The sequence below is a fragment of the Mus caroli genome, unplaced genomic scaffold, assembly GCF_978045245.1.
Source record: "Mus caroli unplaced genomic scaffold, Mus_caroli_1 scaffold_3, whole genome shotgun sequence".
NCBI classification, from domain to species: domain Eukaryota; kingdom Metazoa; phylum Chordata; class Mammalia; order Rodentia; family Muridae; genus Mus; species Mus caroli.
The window spans coordinates 66,977,248-66,994,142 of record NW_028227258.1 but is presented as its reverse complement, the minus strand read 5'-3'; the positions used below and the strand labels follow the sequence as shown (position 1 = coordinate 66,994,142).

Sequence of the window (16,895 nt, the reverse complement as noted above, 5' to 3'; positions counted from 1 at the left end):
ATTAAACTATTGATTTCTTTGCCTACTTTATTCCAGGTTAAAGGGTATATTTCAGAACTATTTAATACCAGCCATGGACATCTCTTGTCCACAAAACAAAAAAAACTTTATTAAATCCTTTTTTTAAACTCTTATCCCTCTCTCCTTAAGATAACCCTTCATCTCTTGAATAAAAACTGCCTCTTTGGACAGAACCCTCCCCATGGTTAATGGGACAACAACTGAATGCCTTGGCTTACCTCTCTGATGTCCGTCCTTGATACTCGATACTAGCGAAGTATCGGCTGACTGTCCCACTGTTTCCCTGTCTGTGCGGTACCTCTTTAATCCGTTGTCCAAAGGGCGGTCGTACCTCGTGCCCCACGTTGGGTGCCACGTGACCCGTACAGCAGGTCCAGTTATTCGAGGGTCTCGAGGGGACCTCCTTCTAAGAACCAAATGGGGGGGTACAGAGGGGCGAGGGCCTTGTGCGAATAACGACACTGAAACATTCTGGAATGCATCAAAGCCACAAATGTATTGACAAAGGCCCAAGGCTTAAATGCACAAGCAAAAGGGGAAGTATAGATACTTGTCAGTGGGAGGGGTAGGGCAATACAAGCAAAAAGAGAAGTACTTATGGGAGGGGGGCAATAGAAATTCTTTCTTTTGGCAGCTACACAGGGAAGCAGGAACTTGGTGGTATCAGGGTGTGGTCAGGACATGGAGATGGCTTAGGGCTGGAACATTCTTGGAATCGGTGTGTCGGTGGCCCCCTTTTGACCCTCTTTTCTTCTGTGGGGGGGAGAGAGGCCCAATTCAGAGATCAAGAGTTGTCTTAATAGCTCCCAACAACATCAGTCCACATGGACTCTCATCTATAGTTCAAAGGCTAAACAGGTCTTGATAAGGTTTAACATGGTTATTTATGGTATGCCTTTTTATAAATCACACTGCAAGTTCCAGCAGACAAGGTTTTGTGCTTGATTTATTCTTTGCTCTGGGCCCCAGTCATCTCTCCTACATACTCCAATGCAGACAGGTTTCTCTGAAGAAACTTGGGATTGTCTGCGCTTTGTCCAGCACCTAAGTTAAATCCCAATTTCCAAGTCATCAGACAAAAATCAAACTAGAACATTAACAGAGTTGATGTCAAGGAGACTGCACAGACTCCATCCCCAACCCACCATTTTAACATATAACAGTTTTAAATGCTGAGCCACCATGCTGACGTTTCCCAGGTTCACTATAAATGTTCCAGCAATACTGTACTCTAACCAGAAATCAGTGGTAACAACACTGGTTATGCTATTGGAAGACAGATGTTGGTCATAGCTGTCCATCCCCTAAACTCATTTTAGGTGTTTAAGTGAGGACTCCAAGAAAACACCGTGCAGAAGCCAGGAAGTGGAATGCTTCAGCCACCAAGTGGGGATTTGACTCCACCATTGACTTCCACTCTGAGGTCTCAGAGACCTTAGAAGCATGAAGTGCAATGAAATCCAGGGCCTGAGTCTTCAGCTGCTGTGTGCTGTGGAGGTCAGCCAGGATGAGAGTGTGTGCAGCATTCTCCACAGAGAGGTTCCTGGAGAGAGCATCCTCACATATGACCATCAAGCCCTCCATGCCATACCTGTCAGCAGCTGCCAGCAGATCACAGTCCATGGAGTTACGGTGGAGGTTTGGAGCCTTCCCAGTGTAAATGAAGCACATCATCTCCTTGAAGACTTTGGGATCCAGGTCATTGATATCAACACGATTTGTTAGTCTCTCCTCCATTTCATGTTCAAACATGGCTCTGAAAACTAGAGAGCCAGCTGCTAGGATGGCCTTGTGAGCCCTGAATTCTTGGCCAGCTACAAACAGGCAGCAGTCTGTGAAGAGGGAATTCTCCCACAGCTCACCTAGGTCATCTGCCATCATGTGTCTTGGATCCATGATTGCAGGTGTTATGTTCTGTTCAGATGTGTTAAAGAAGCCTCCCACTATGCTCACCTTACAGCAGAGGGTAAGCTGGTCTTCAGGGAGGAGCCAAGGTGGATTGGAGAGGAGGAAATCTCGTAGGATAAACTTTTTGAATCCCCCGAATTGGTTTTTTTGAAAGCTAACGGCATTCGTGCTCTTCATACTTTGAAAATTCTCTCCTTGGGAATTTATGATCCAGAATTCATACTTTGCCCAAACTGGGCTCTTTTGACAGTGGAGTAACCCCAGGTAAACTGACAGGTAATCTTTGCTTTCTTCATCACTTCCGTTTGGGTGTACCCTCAAACAACAGTCTACTTTGTCACTGGCCTCCAGTGAGAATTTTGGGCTTGTAATCTTTTCCCTAGTTCCATCCATGAAAAATGAAAAGTTGCTAATGGTCCACTTGTGGCAGAAGTTGTAAATGCTGATATGTGTGTATCCCCACCCAGTGGCTTCCATGTCTCCTGACATTTCTGCTGGAGGTAGTTTCGAGATTTAAGTTGATCTGTAAAAAAGAACTGTAAGTTATTTCCCCTTGATCCTGTTAGATAAAATTATAGATACAGTTTAGATTTTAGTTTCAATTTCTCCTAAATTGCCCCTTCTATTATGTTGGAAACTTGTGTTTCTACCGTATTTTTCTCTAGGTTTCAATATTTGTTTTATAGAAGATAATATAGATCTGTAGGGAGTTTTAAGTCTCCCCCTCTCTCTCTCCTGCTCTCTGTCTCCCCCCTCTGTGTTTGTGTCTCTCTTTGTCTCTGTCTTTATGTGTCTTTGTGTGTTTATTGAATCTTAGGTCTGTGGTACCTAGTTTTGGCTATTCTACCCACTTTTCTAAGAGTTTGAAAAATTTTAAACACTCTTATTTATATTGTGCTGTATTTTTCTTGCCGTCTGGTTATCTGTGGTGTTAGTTGGTCTCACTGGTTCTGATTGTGACTTGTCCTTCCTGCAAATCATCTAAACAGTCCTGTAACCCCTAAAGAAATAGAAGCAGTCATTAAAAGTTTCCCAACCAAAAACCCTAGAACCAGATAGGTTTAGTGCAGAGTTCCATCAGACATTCAAAGAAGACCTAATACCAATACTCTTCTTACTAATATCACAAAATAGAAACAGAAGGAACACTACCCAATTCGGTCCATGAAGCCACAGTTATGCGGATACCAAAACCACACAAAGACCCATCAAAGAAAAGAGAACTTCAGAACAATTTCCTTCATAAACTTCGATGGAAAAATACTCAATAAAATTCTCACAAATGGAATCTAAGTGCACATCAAAATGATCATCCACCTCAGTCAATTAGGCTTCATCCCAGGGATGCAGGGATGGTTCAATATATGGAAATCCATCAACATAATTCACTATATAAACAAACTCAAAAAATAAACCATATGATCATCTCATTAGATGCTGAGAATGCATTTGACAAAATTTAACAACCCTTCATGGTGAAAGTCTTGGAAAGATCAGGAATGCAAGGCCCAAACCTAAACATAGTAAAAGTAATATACAGCAAACCAGTAGCCTACATCAAATGAATGGTGAAAAACATGAAGAAACCTCACTAAAATCAGGGACTCTGCCTACCTATTCAATATAGTACTCAAAGTCCTAACCAGAGCAATTAGACAACAAAGGATATCAGAAGGATACAAATTGGAAAGGAAGAAGTCAAAATATCACTATTTGCAGCTTATATAATAGTATCCTTAAGCCACCCCAAAAATCCCACCACAAAACTCCTAAACCTGATAAACAACTTCAGCAGGGCTAGATACAAAATTAACTCAAACAAAGCCTTCCTCTACTCAAAGGATAAACCATTTCCCTGAACACAAGTAGTGAGGTAGAATGTGGTTTCCAATGGAGGATTTGGAGAAGAAACTGAAGGAGTTGAGGTGGTTTGCAAGCCCATTTTCTGAGCAACGGTGTCACCAGTTACACTCTCCCCAGGACTGGACTACCAACCAAAGAGTATGGGCAGAGGTCCAGCTAATATAACAGTTGCTAAAGCCAGTACTTACTTAGTCCACAAAGTGTGAAGTCTCAGGTGTTCTTCAGTATATACCAGAATCCTGAAGAAGTAGTTTCTAATGTCACTGAAGAAATGAGCTTGCTAGTGTTGTGAGAGCAAGCAGGCCAAGAGACAAATCTTCCTTCTTCCATGTGTTTATATAGGCCCCTATCAGAAGGTATGGCCCAGTTCAGGGTGTGTCTTCTAGTCTCAATTTCTGGATTAAAGGTGTATGTTTTCCTGTCTCACGACTCAGATTAAAGGTGTGTGTTTTTCTACCCCATGGGTCTGTATTTGAACTGGATCTAAATACTTCATCTTAAGCAAAAATTTTTTAAAAGCTGTGCCCTCTAGTTTTGTATGTTATCTAAGCCCAGAGTAGTCCAGACAGGAAGAATGGCCATCACTAGTGTACTTTGATTAATGGGGTCATTCTTCCATAAAGGAAGCTATAATGTCAATCTCTGCACATCTATTACTTACCCTTGTGCTGGTCTGACACTGATTCCTGACATAAAAATGATTAAGGAAGGTGTTTTTTCCTGAACTTGTCAGCAGTCTGAGTGCTCACAAAATGGAGGGCATGTGGAAGAGCTCCTATATAGTGGGCAGAAAGCAAAACCTCAAACCTCTTAAGGTGACTTTTTTTTTCCAGTGTGTTATTCTGATTAGACCCACAGATCTTGTGATGACTCCTTCCAATTTAGTTCGTGATCTTGTAGGTCCCCCTCAGGAAAATCATTTTTCACTTAAGGTTGTGGTTTAGAAATATCTTAAACACTTCTTAATTCAACACTTTAATTGGCAGGATTCACCTTATCAATGCCTCATAGACTACATCCTCCACAGATGAGTTCTGTCCTCTTCAGACATGGAACTGCCATGCTTACTGTATTAGTCCTGAAAGGGGAGAGACTGCAGCATACATGCAACAGATATCAAAGATTATGGTTTGTCATTACTGCCCTCATGTAAAATGAAGTATAAATCTCTTCCTACATCTCTCATCTCTTCAGTTCTTCATGTCTTAGAACTATAGTCTAGAGGACACAGAGATACCTAGAGTGGTTCAATCAGCTCAGCCACCCCCAGCTCTCTTGTATGTCTGGCTCCAATGCTGCTCATCCCTCAGGATAAATCAATTCGTTGTTTTTGATTTTTGATTCCTCCCTTTGACTTATTGCTACTATTAGTATCAGTGACTCTTCAGCAGATTCTTTTCAGACATTGGAACCTCAGCCTCAGATCAGATTGCTCTAAAGACTGGCATGACATCTTTCAAAGTTTCAGGACACTAGTACCTAAACTGAAGATGCCTTAACAAGACTTGCCTCCAGAGGTGACAGAGCAGTTGAATTTCTAAGGTGTTTATTGGAAAAGTAACTATTATTCATCTGTATTTCTTGTCATCTCTGTAGATTTTTGTCTCCATATTACAATCTAGGATCATTGGATCTCATGCTTCTGTTGCTATTTCGATAGAAGTGACTTCTAAAGGTATTAAGAAAAATCAAAATGGCAGATGTTTAAATTGTGGTATGCAAGGTCACTTGACATGGATTGTAGGCAAGGGAGTCATAGCAACATTTTTTTTTAATTAATCCAAAGAGAAGTCTCCTGCCTTCTCAAATATGCAGAAGGCGTGGCAAAGGCTGGCATTGGAGTAAGGTTGGGAGAGGCTGTTGGTCTAACACAAGAGTGTGTTGGGTGGGCCTCTGAAGAGCTGCTAGGTAGTTCATCTAAGGTAAACTGGTAAACAAATTTAGAGAAGGTAAGTTAGGTGAAAAAGGAGCCACAGAGAATATCTAGAAAAACTTTTTTTTTGTACATGAATGTTGATAGCAGCTTTATTCATACTTGCCAAAAAGTAGAAACAGCCATAACAAGAAATGAGGGAATCGAGACACATATTAGTAAGTGAAGGATTGCTACCACATGAAATTCTGAAAAATGCAAAACTAGAGAGCATAGAGATAGTAGTTGTCTTGAGTTAGGGCAGACAGAGGATGAATAGGTGGAGCACGCATGATTCTTTTTGTTTGTTTGTTTGTTTTTGTTTTTGTTTTTTGAAACAGGGTTTCTCTGTATAGCCCTGGCTTAAACATATACATGGGCACTTTGTGCTTTTCCATTCAGTTTTGAAGTGAACATAAAATTATTCTAGAAAAATAGTCTTTTTAATGTATAAGGTATACATAAATGATATTTAAAAATTCTTTAAAACCAATCATAAAATACTCAGCTATTTATGATAATATTTACGATTATTCAATGATGTTGAATGTTTCAAACAATGAATATATAAAAAACAATAAAGGTCAATTCCTGCGCTGACACCTGATTACGATGAGCTTGATTGTCTAGAGCAGAGTCTTCTTTTCCTGACGCCTCTTTTCATGACATGGGATGTGGAAGAGAGGGAAGAAAGAGTCAGACAAGGAAACGTTAGACAGAGAGCTGGAGCGAAATCAAAGGGCAATAAAGGGGCATGCGACACAAAGGCCACGAAACTCCTTACAACAGGAAAGTAAAGTGGAGATAGAGGACTGTGAGAGTCAGAGGATCAGGGAGTTTGCTTCTTCCAGGAGTCTCCGGAGCTGCACCCATGAAGTCTCATCAACATGGCTCCTGAAACATAGTCTGAACAAGGAGGGCACTGACAGATGCTAAAGTAGATGAGGAAGTTCATGAGGGAAGAGCACACCAGCTGGTTATACAACAGCAAATGGTCAACCCTGAAAACAATACAGGCCATGCTATACAGTCTGGGCAGGCTGTATTTATGTATTTAGGAATGTGTGTGTGTGTGTGTGTGTGTGTGTGTGTGTGTGTGTGTGTGTGTCTAGAGAAAGAGAGGAGGACACAGAAAGACATATATACATGCACACACACACACAGACACAGAGAGAGAGAGAGAGAGAGAGAGAGAGAGAGAGAGAGAGAGAGGAGAGAGAGAGAAAGAGAGAGAGAGAGAGAGAGAGAGAGAGAGAGAGAGAGAGAGAGAGAGAGAGAGAAAGATGTATAACAACACTAATGAAAACTGTGCCCATAAATTGGAAAAGGAGTGTGTGTGTGGGGGGGGGGGGTGCGTATATTGTAGGGTTTTGAGGAAAGTGTGGGTGGTATAATAATAATCTAATAAGAATTTTAAAAATGAATTATTTTTTTAAAGAAAGTAAGTTGAAGAAATTGGCAATATCAGAGAAGAGTTCACTGAAATTCTTCCAGTTATTCAACAGTCCCAATATATATATTTTTTAAAGAAGTTAAAAAAATGTAGTAAGAAATATAGGTCATAATAATTTTAAAATGCAGCATAACTGTTAAGAACTGTGTATAGAGTTAGCTGTTTCATCATCTACACGTACTGATGACACCTTCTCTTCCAAGTGCAGCCCCGAGAGCCGCAGATAAGCCACAGGTGCGAATGCACCCGCTGAGTGGATGACTGCTTCTGAAGAGTCCACAACAATCTTCTTTTTGAACAGAGGGCAGTCCAACGTGAATGTTTCATAGTCTCCACCTTCTCCACACACGTGGACACCGTACTTCTTAGAGAGCTCTAAAAGATAAGGCTCCATTTCAACCAGGGTTTTCCCAAGATGCTTATCAGGATCTAAGCCCAAAGCTGCTACTTTGATGATAATAGCCTTGATATTAGAAGCTATCATCTCTCGGAGCAAATCTTCCTGGTTTCTCTGCCAAAGATAAGCTAAAGGCTGGAGATTGAGTCGTTTACATACATTTTCTACTCGTCCACGTTGATAGTCAGAGAGTATAGCACCTACTGATACCCCTTCGATTTCTTCTTTTTCCTTAACAAGTTTCAGCAGTTCATAGAGATCTTCAACCTCGTCACCTTCACGTTGGGTATAAACTCTTCCTGTCTCCAAGCTCCTTCCTCTGATGGTTCTGCGGTACAGGGGCAGCGCCAATGCTTCAGCATACAAGTCAATGGCATGGTGACCCACTGTCTGATACATATAGCTATCCAGTTCATCTGACTCCACATGGTTTTCATCTGGTCTTAGATTTGCTAATGCAACAATTTGATACCCCTCAGCAATGCACTGCATCATGTTGTAACATCTGTCCTTCCCACCACTGATCAGGGCCACGACCCTCATTCTGGGCACAGTGTGCGTGCGTATGTGCATGCTTGCAGTAACCACAGACGCCAGGCCCAGGATCCCGCAGTGGCTGGACCTACACGCGAGGTCCTCCTAGAAAAACTTTTTTGAAACCTATAGGACCTATACCTCCTTTGACCGAGAAAGAAATAAGAGAAAATAGTCAGTGGCAAACATGGCTTTTGTTAAACAAACTGCCCCTGATATCTGTAAATAATTTCATTGCCTCAATGGCTTTGCTGGTAAGCAACTACTTATAAGTTCATGTAGGAAGAACTATATGACTGAGACTCTCGGGGCTCACCCCTACTCCATGAACCATGGGTAACTCTAAAGGAGGAGGGGAAAGCCATATATATATATTGGTGGTGCAGGGATACAACACTCTGTCTTAAAACAAGCCCTGGGGCCATTTTCAAATAAAAAACATGGGCACAGGGACAACGGACCAAGACCTATCCATGGACAAACCAACGAAAGATGAACTTGGGAGTGGGACACGAAACACATTCATTCATGGTTATCCCTAGAGCCCACACACCCCCTAATGGGAAAAGATTTTCTCATCAAATGGGAGCCCAAATACATTTTGACCCTGAAGGTGTAAAAGTACTGAATAAATATGGCTCCATTCTTGTTCTCACATTGCCCTAAAATTGTTCCCTCAAACAGCCACATCTCTAAGCCTCTGCTTACTTTCAGAGGTTCCTGGACAAAGTCCTTGAGGTCTTGTCAAAATAGGAACCCAATAGGACTTTCCCATTATCAGGCCTCAGTTCTAATCTAATTAAAAGCTGAAGCCACCCAAGTCTGGATCAGGCAATACCCAATGTCCATAGACGCACATCCCAGCACTTGGGAGGCAGAGGCAGAAGAATTTCTGAGTTCAAGGACATCCTGGTCTACAGAGTGAGTTCTAGGACAGCAAGGGCTACACAGAGAAACCCTGTCTTAAAACACCAAAACAAAAAACAAGCAAACAAAAAAGTTATCTTGATGATACTAAAATTTCATTTTGAGATTTGTATATTAAAGAATATATAGCCTTGGTGAGTCTCATCATCATACATGCTGAACTGACCTGCGTGACCTCCTGATGTCTTGGACTTTCAGCCAGATCCATTCAGAATACAGACATCAGAGACTAAATCGATAGTTGCTGTGGCCCTCTTAAGGCAGACTAACTCCCCCCATTTTCATTAACCCACCCCATCCTTCAAAATATCTCAATGCACATATTCAGCTTGAAGAAGTTTTTGAAGAGTTGTCAGCCCATTTCCTTGGGGTTTGGGGCTGGAGGTGGTTATTCTAAGGTTGCCTTTTTAGGGAATTTAGGAATGGTCATAACTGAAGCAGGGAAGAAAGCTAAAATTGATTGTATAGCCATAATCTCATTTGGTAGAAATCTTTATAATTGTTATTAACTTGAAGTCATAATTTCCTGTTTTGGTACAAAATAAATTTTGATGCAAAATCAAGGGTTTCATAGGTATAAATTTCTTTTATTGATACAAAATTTTTAGAAGTACAGGTCTTAGATCCAGTCCTTCTAAAACTATTATTATAAAAAGATCTGATATGATTAAGCAAGTGAGTTAAAGGCCAAATACCAATTTCACGGCTCTGAGTTTATTGATAGCATGTTTTCAGATATTTTATTAAAAAATAGAACGGTGTAGTTAACAGACAACAGTCCAGATTACTTTATATAGATAATCGGTTTTCAAAAACGTCAAAAATTCACAGAATGTGACATTTAAGGTTATTTATTCACTTGTTGTTGAGATAAATCTGCTCCTAACAGCTTCCCATTTGTGGATTCAAAGAAGCAGCTGAGCTTCTTGCCTCCAGGTGAGGCTGATCATTGGGGCTAGGTCAGCACTGGGCTGGAATTTCCTTTCTCTCCTGCAGACCTCTATTGTTCTTGAAAAGACACAATTTACAGGTTAGGACAGCTTAGTTCTGCTGAGACACAGTAGGCATGTCCTTAATACTTCCTGTTTCTCAAAAGTTTGTCAGATGATCCTGGGCCAGAAGGCTGATGCTCGAACTTCTAACTTACTAGGGCTATATAAGTAGGCAACTGACTCTATAGTTTGTCTCAGTTCTGGAAGCTGTGTCAGGATTCCTATATATTTTCAGTTTATGATGGTCATTCTTGGATTTCTGATGGGCTTGAAGGACTACTTATTGTCTCATAGCCAACCGAGGATATTTACATTGAGAGAACAGATTTGAGAGAATGGTTTACAGACGGCATATAATCTAAAGCCAGGACATAAGTCAGGTGTATAATTGTAAGTCTTTTAATTTAGGATAGATGACAATGTTCCTTCGAACTTAATGACAAAAATGATGGACTGGGTGTTAGGTCTATCTTATATCTTGTAAATTACAAAATGGTAATAGTTGTGCTCAATTTATATTTGAAAGAAAAGTGTATTTGAACAGAAAGTGTGGTGTGTAGAAGGATTAATTTGATTATTAATACAACAAGAAGCCTGTGATTAGACAGGGAAAAGAGAGGCTGAGTAAAGAGTTGCAGCGATAGAGACAGAGAAGATAGGGAGGGGAGAAGGAAGCAAAATGGAGGATGAACAGGGTGATTCAGATTCATCAGGGTTTAAAAAGCCACAGGTAGATATAATATCATATAGGGATAGAATAATTGGGGTAACTTGTTTAATCTAGGTGGGCAGCTTGTACCATTATCAACTGGACTTGAATTTATTTTGTGGGCATCTTGTGTATAAGAATTTATTGAGTTTTAGTTCATTTTTATCATGGCAGGAAGCAGGGTGGCATGCAAGCAGGCACAGTACTGGAGATGTAGCTGAGCATTTTACAACCAGATTAGCAGGCATCAGGAAGAGACAGATCCTGAGCCTGGCTTGTGCTTATGAAACCACAAATCCCATGCCCAGGAATACACTTTGTTAATTCTGAGATTCACCAAAGCAAACCAATTTCACCATTTTAGGCCAAATTTAAAATCAGGATTTACTAAGTTTTAAATATTGACCAAGAGGTTAGAGTTCTATATCCTGATCCAAAGGCAGTCAGGATGAGACTCAGCTCTGCAGGCAACCATGATGAAGCTCTTTTACTGACTGCAGAGCTCCAGCACAAGCAGTTGTGGTAAATCACCAACTCTCCAATGCCAATAAGCCTCCCTCAAAGGCTGCCTACACAGTGAGTGACACAGAGAGAGGAGAGAGAGGAGAAGTGGGAAACAGAGTTGAGAAAGAGAGAGACAAAGACAGAGATGGAGAGAAAGAGAGACACTAAACAGACAACATGTAGTGACTGCCACACATCCCAACTCCTAGAAAAGATGAGAATCTGGGGCTGTCTTTCACAGTTTCTGGACACTGGTATCTAAACCAGAGATGCCTTAAAAATATTTACCTTCAGCAGTGACAGCCCAGGCAACTTTCAAATAATTTCCTGTAAAAGTAACTTTTATTTGCATGCATCAGTTGTGGTCTCTGAGGTTTTCTGCCTTGGTCTGCTGACCTAGGACAAGTCCTGGAAGGTTCTAGCCCTCATCAAATCAAAACTAGGCTTAGAATGTTCTCAGCTTCTGAGACTTACAGCTGAATAAGGTCCCCACTTTGTAGTTCTTTCCAATTGCTGATGGCCTGATTTAATTTGTTCTGGCTCAAAACTTCTTTCCACTGTAACTAAATCAACATGACTTATCTCAGCTTCTCCTGAATTGCTCACCTGGTCTCCTACTAACTTTCACAATCAGTTCTAGTCTTCAGACTCCTTCTCATTCTCTGGCTTATTCTGTCTTTACCTGTGTCTCTCTTGTTCTCTCTTCAACCTGCCTCTATACCACTGTCCAAGGAAAACTGCCCTCTCTCCTCTTCTGTCTGCACTGATCTCTTCAATAGCTTCTCTTTCCTTTCTCTTCTAGTAACAGTTGGGCATATCCTTTTCTGCGCTATCTTTCTCTTGTTTTTCACTTTGCCTGAACACTGGTACTTCTTTCTACACACTAATCTTACTTTCAGTTTTTGGAATTAAAGATGTGTACTAAGGGTTTGTCTGTATTCCAGCCAGAAGGATTCAAGGTATGTGCCAAATCTGAGCCACTCCACAACTAAAAACAGTTTTGTTTTCAGTAAGTAACACAATGTTGTGCTAAACAGTATCATCATATATGCTGTAACAGTTTACTTTTGGAGTGGAGGTATCAGGCTCCTCCTAACTGTTTTGGGGACAAGTCATTCAAAGGAAATCTTGGCAATCAGGATCTCAGTTCTTGTACCCTCTGGAATTCCTTGACCTCTTTCTTGCCCTGAGTGACTCAGAGACCCTAGTGTCTCAAAGTGTAGTCTCTGGAATTTCTGTGGTGCCTCCAGGAATGTTGTGTGGTGTTCTTCTGAGAAGTCTCCTTGAACATGAATTTAACTTTATGGCATTTACCCTTTAATTGAATTTTTTCTTATATATCGCATCCCTACACCAGTTTCCCCTCACTCCTTTCTTCCAAGTGCTTTGCCACCCCCCAACACTCCCTCTTTCACCTCCACTCCTTTGCTTCCTTTCAGAAGAGAGCAGGCATCCCAGGGAGGTCAACCAAACACAACAGTTTAGAGTAAGACTGGCACACGCTCTCTTACTAAGTCAGGACAAAGAAATTCAGTAGCAGGAAAGTGGTCTCAAAAACAGGCAAAAGAGTCAGAGAAATGGAGCATGTAATTATAAAAAAACAATCCACTCTATTCACTGTCAAAAGTGTTCTTCCCCCTCCTGCATGGTTTCCATGGCTATCTTGCTACTGAGCTGCCCAGATCTTCCCAGGCCAATCAACCCCTTTGGCTAGCTGGCAGATGGACAGTTCAGGCTTCATACCCCTAATAATGGTCTTTGCTGGATCACCCTTGTAGATTCCAGGGTATTTTCTTTGCCCTGAAAAGATTTTCAATTCTAGTGAACTCTCCCAGTACTCTCTCCTTTGAATATAGTGGCTCATCTTTGGTTTATCCATCCCCACCTGTCTCCAGTCCCCAGGAAATCTATTCTACTGTTCTTTCCCGGAGAGATCCTTGCATTCCACACTTGAGCCTTCCTTGGTATTAATCCTATCAGTCTGCAGTATCACTATCCTTTGCATTAATGCTACTATGCACTTTCAAGTGAGTTGATTCCATGTGTGAATTTTGGACACTGGGTTACTTCACTAAGGAAAAAATTATTTCTATCCATTTGCTTACAAAATTCAGGATGTTATTTTTTATGTCAAGCTAGTAATGCTCTATTGTGTAAATATGCCAATTTTCTTTATCCACCCTTCTCTTGAGGGCCATGTAGGTTTCCAGTTTCTGCATATTATGAATAAAGCTGCTATGAACATATTTAAGCAAATTTGAGTTAGGATGGAAACTCCTTTGGGTATATGTCCAGGAGTAGGAAAGCTGGTTTTTGAGGTAGATAGGTTCCCAGTTATCTGAGGAACCACTATATTGATTTCCAGAGTGACTGTACACGTTAGCATTTCCACCAGCAATGGAGGAATGTATTTGCTCCACAGCCTTACCTGCATGAGCTCTCACATGTGGTTTTGATCTTAGCCACCGTAAAAGGTTTGAGATGGAATCTGAGTCATTTTAATTTTCATTTTCCTGATGACCAAGGATGTTAAACATTTCTTTAAATTCTTCTCAGATATTTGAAATTCCTCTCTCCAGATCTGTACCCCATTTTTAATTTGATTCTTTGGTTTAAAAATATCTAGATTCTCAAGTTCTTTATGTACTTTATAAATTAGTCTTTTATCAGATGTTTGGTTGGTAAAATTTTTGCATTTCAATTTTACATTTCCCTGTTGTTTTGTGTCATTGTTAGGATTACCATTCCTCTGACAAACACTATGACCAGAAAGCAAGTTTCTGAGGAAAGGCTTTATTCAGCTTATACTTCCATATTGATGTTCATACTTGAAGGAAATCCAGAGATAAACGTAAATGGGGGCAGAGACATGGATACAGTAGCTGACTCAGAGGTCATGAAGGGGTGCTACTAATTGGCTTGTTTTGAGATGCTAAAGCTCTTAAGTTCAGACTCCATTTTAGAGAACCTAACCTAAGTTTGAACACAGGTAAACAAACAGGCTGGTATCTAGCATAGTTTTAAAATTGACCCCCAACAAAACCTAAGCCAAACTCCATGCTCTAGGCTAATCCCCAATAAAACCAAAGTTTCCAGGTTACACCCTCAACAAGACCAGTATCTCCAGGTAGTTCTCCCAACAAATCTGCAACCCTTGCCTAAGGACTACCAATGCAGAGGGGAGCAGAAGTCAAGTTTATGATATGACTCCCAGCACCAGCCAATCCTGTTAAAAGCCACAGCAGCTTCCCAATTATATATACTAATATTTGCACATGTACTCCCTGCTTGCTTCTTACTATAAAGCCTTGCCCCAATAGATATTAGGGGATCCCCCACCATGAAAACTGTCCTGCATGACAGTGGTACATTGGGGTCTTGGGTGGGGGGAGCGAGCTAGCTCAAATAGAAGAAAGACCTTGCTATAAGTTGCATTTTCTGGCTCCTGTGTATGTTCTCAGCGATCACTAACATTCCCTGGCACTACACTTTGGCCATTGGCCAAGGAGTTTCCGATGACACACGGGTCTACCCTACTGGAGCATCTTAAAGCTGGCAAAACTAGTCTAGGTATTTGGGCTTTTATGTTTGTAACACTGTGTTATATCTTCTGCTTTTTCCCTGTCTGATCAATGAATTTGTCTGAGCTTTTCTGTGAGATCTGCAAGCTTGTGCAGAGGTAACTGTGGTAATTCTTCCAGCCCCTTGCTATGATTTATTTGTGTGGAACCTGGTGGCTCATGTTGCTATGGTGATTCGTCTAGGTTTGAGCCTTTCTGAGGAATCTGAGTGTTAGAAGTTTTCTATGTGGTCTGAGCCAGTGAGTACTTGGGCAGTGTCTCAAAAGCTTGTGATTTATGTGGCTAATTTATGTAACATAGAATAACATAGAACTTATTTCTATGTTAGAATCTTTCTGTGAGATCTACAGAGCATAGCAAAACTTGTGCAAAAATAAAAGACCTTCTTTTAGCTGACTGTGAGCATCCACTTCTGTTTTTGCTAGGCACCGGCATAGTCTCACAAGAGACAGCTATATCTGGGTCCTTTAAGCAAAATCTTGCTACTGTATGCAATGGTGTCAGCGTTTGGTGGCTGATTATGGGATGGATCTCTGGATATGGCAGTCTCTAGATGGTCCATCCTTTTTGTCTCAGCTCCAAACTTTGTCTCTGTAACTCCTTCCATGGATGTTTTTTTCCCAATTCTAAGAAGGGGCAAAGTGTCCACACTTTGGTCTTCGTTCTTCTTAAGTTTCATGCATTTAGCAAATTGTATCTTATATCTTGTGTATCCTAAGTTTCTGGGGTAATATCCACTTATCAGTGAGTACATATTGTGTGAGTTCCTTTGTGATTGGGTTACCTTACTCAGGATGATGCTATTGGATGGATCACAGGACTCCCAATGGAGGAGCTAGAGAAAGTACCCAAGGAGCTAAAGGGATCTGCTACCCTATAGGTGGAACAACATTATGAACTAACCAGTACCCCGGAGCTCTTGACTCTATCTGCATATGTATCAAAAGATGGCCTAGTTGGCCATCACTGGAAAGAGAGGCCCATTGGACTTGCAAAGTTTATATGCCACAGTACAGGGGAATGCCAGAGCCAAAAAGGGGGAGTGGGTGGGTAGGGGAGTGGGGGGAGAGGGTATCGGGGACTTTTGGGACAGCATTGGAAATGTAAATGAGGAAAATACCTAATAAAAATATTGAAAAATAAGACCTTCTTTTGCCATGGTGATTTTTTTTGAAGATTTTCTTATTTATTTTATGTAGGTGAGTACACTGTAGCTGTAGAAATGGTTGTGAGCCTTCATGGGGTTGTTGGGAATTGAATTTTTAGGACCTCTGCTTACTTTTGTCAAGCCCTCCACTCTAGCCCAAAGATTTATTATTACATATAATCACACTGTAGCTGTCCAGAAGAGGGCATCAGATGTCATTTCGGGTGGTTTTTGGCCACCATGTGGTTGCTGGAATTTGAACTCAGGACCTTCAGAAGAACAGTCATTGCTATTACATGCTGAGCCATCTCTCCAGCCCTGCCAAGGTATTTTTCCAGGTTTGAGTAAACATTTGTGCAATACTGAGGGTTGTCATATTTGTGTGACCACCATCTTCTGGTTGTTTCTTGTTACTACAGAGTATATTTTTCTCTGGTTCTGTTATTTGTTGCTGGCTGTCTCTGTTCACTGATTCTAAAGGCTGTCATACTCTTCTGGGTACAAGGCCTTGAATTTGTTTCAGTGGCCAGTTGTGGTTAGGATAGGCATATCTGGGAGCCATGACTACGGTGGGGCCAGGAGATGTCCTGGGTCTCGGTCTGGGGTGGACATGGGCTAGGGGAGCCAAGAGATGGCCACCAATCTGGTTCTTCTTCTTTCTTTTTTTTTTTTTTTTTGTGCAGGTACACAGCTTGCTATTTCTCATCTCTGCCAGATAAAGAGAAAAGGTTAGGCTTGTGTTTTGGGTGTCATAGGGAGCTCTTTTACATGAGTGGCAGTTCTGGCTGTTTCTTCTTTCTGCTTGAAAGACAGGGAAGGTTTTATATATGTTTTTGTATGTTGTGTTTGTGTTTCTCATATCTAGATGACTTTGACAAAGAAACTTTGATGAGGTGACTTTAACGAGATGACTTTGAGAGGTAACTTTGATGAGATGACTTTGACAG

The 16,895-nt window shown here is 41.1% G+C and overlaps 1 protein-coding gene and 1 pseudogene across 1 annotated transcript; both read right to left on the bottom strand.

The window, feature by feature from the left end:
- Positions 1–1,344: 1,344 nt before the first annotated feature.
- Positions 1,345–2,418, bottom strand: LOC147005525 (TD and POZ domain-containing protein 5-like). The gene has a single exon (XM_085835277.1). It carries the CDS (start codon positions 2,416–2,418, stop codon positions 1,345–1,347), a length of 1,074 nt encoding a protein of 357 aa, XP_085691403.1.
- Positions 2,419–7,292: 4,874 nt separating this feature from the next.
- Positions 7,293–8,097, bottom strand: LOC110288790 (diphthine--ammonia ligase pseudogene; annotated as a pseudogene).
- Positions 8,098–16,895: the final 8,798 nt, after the last annotated feature.

Bases quoted from the DNA above. Each gene is read 5' to 3' on its own strand.
- LOC147005525 (XM_085835277.1), bottom strand. From the start codon at position 2,418: ATGTCAGGAGACATGGAAGCCACTGGGTGGGGATACACACATATCAGC.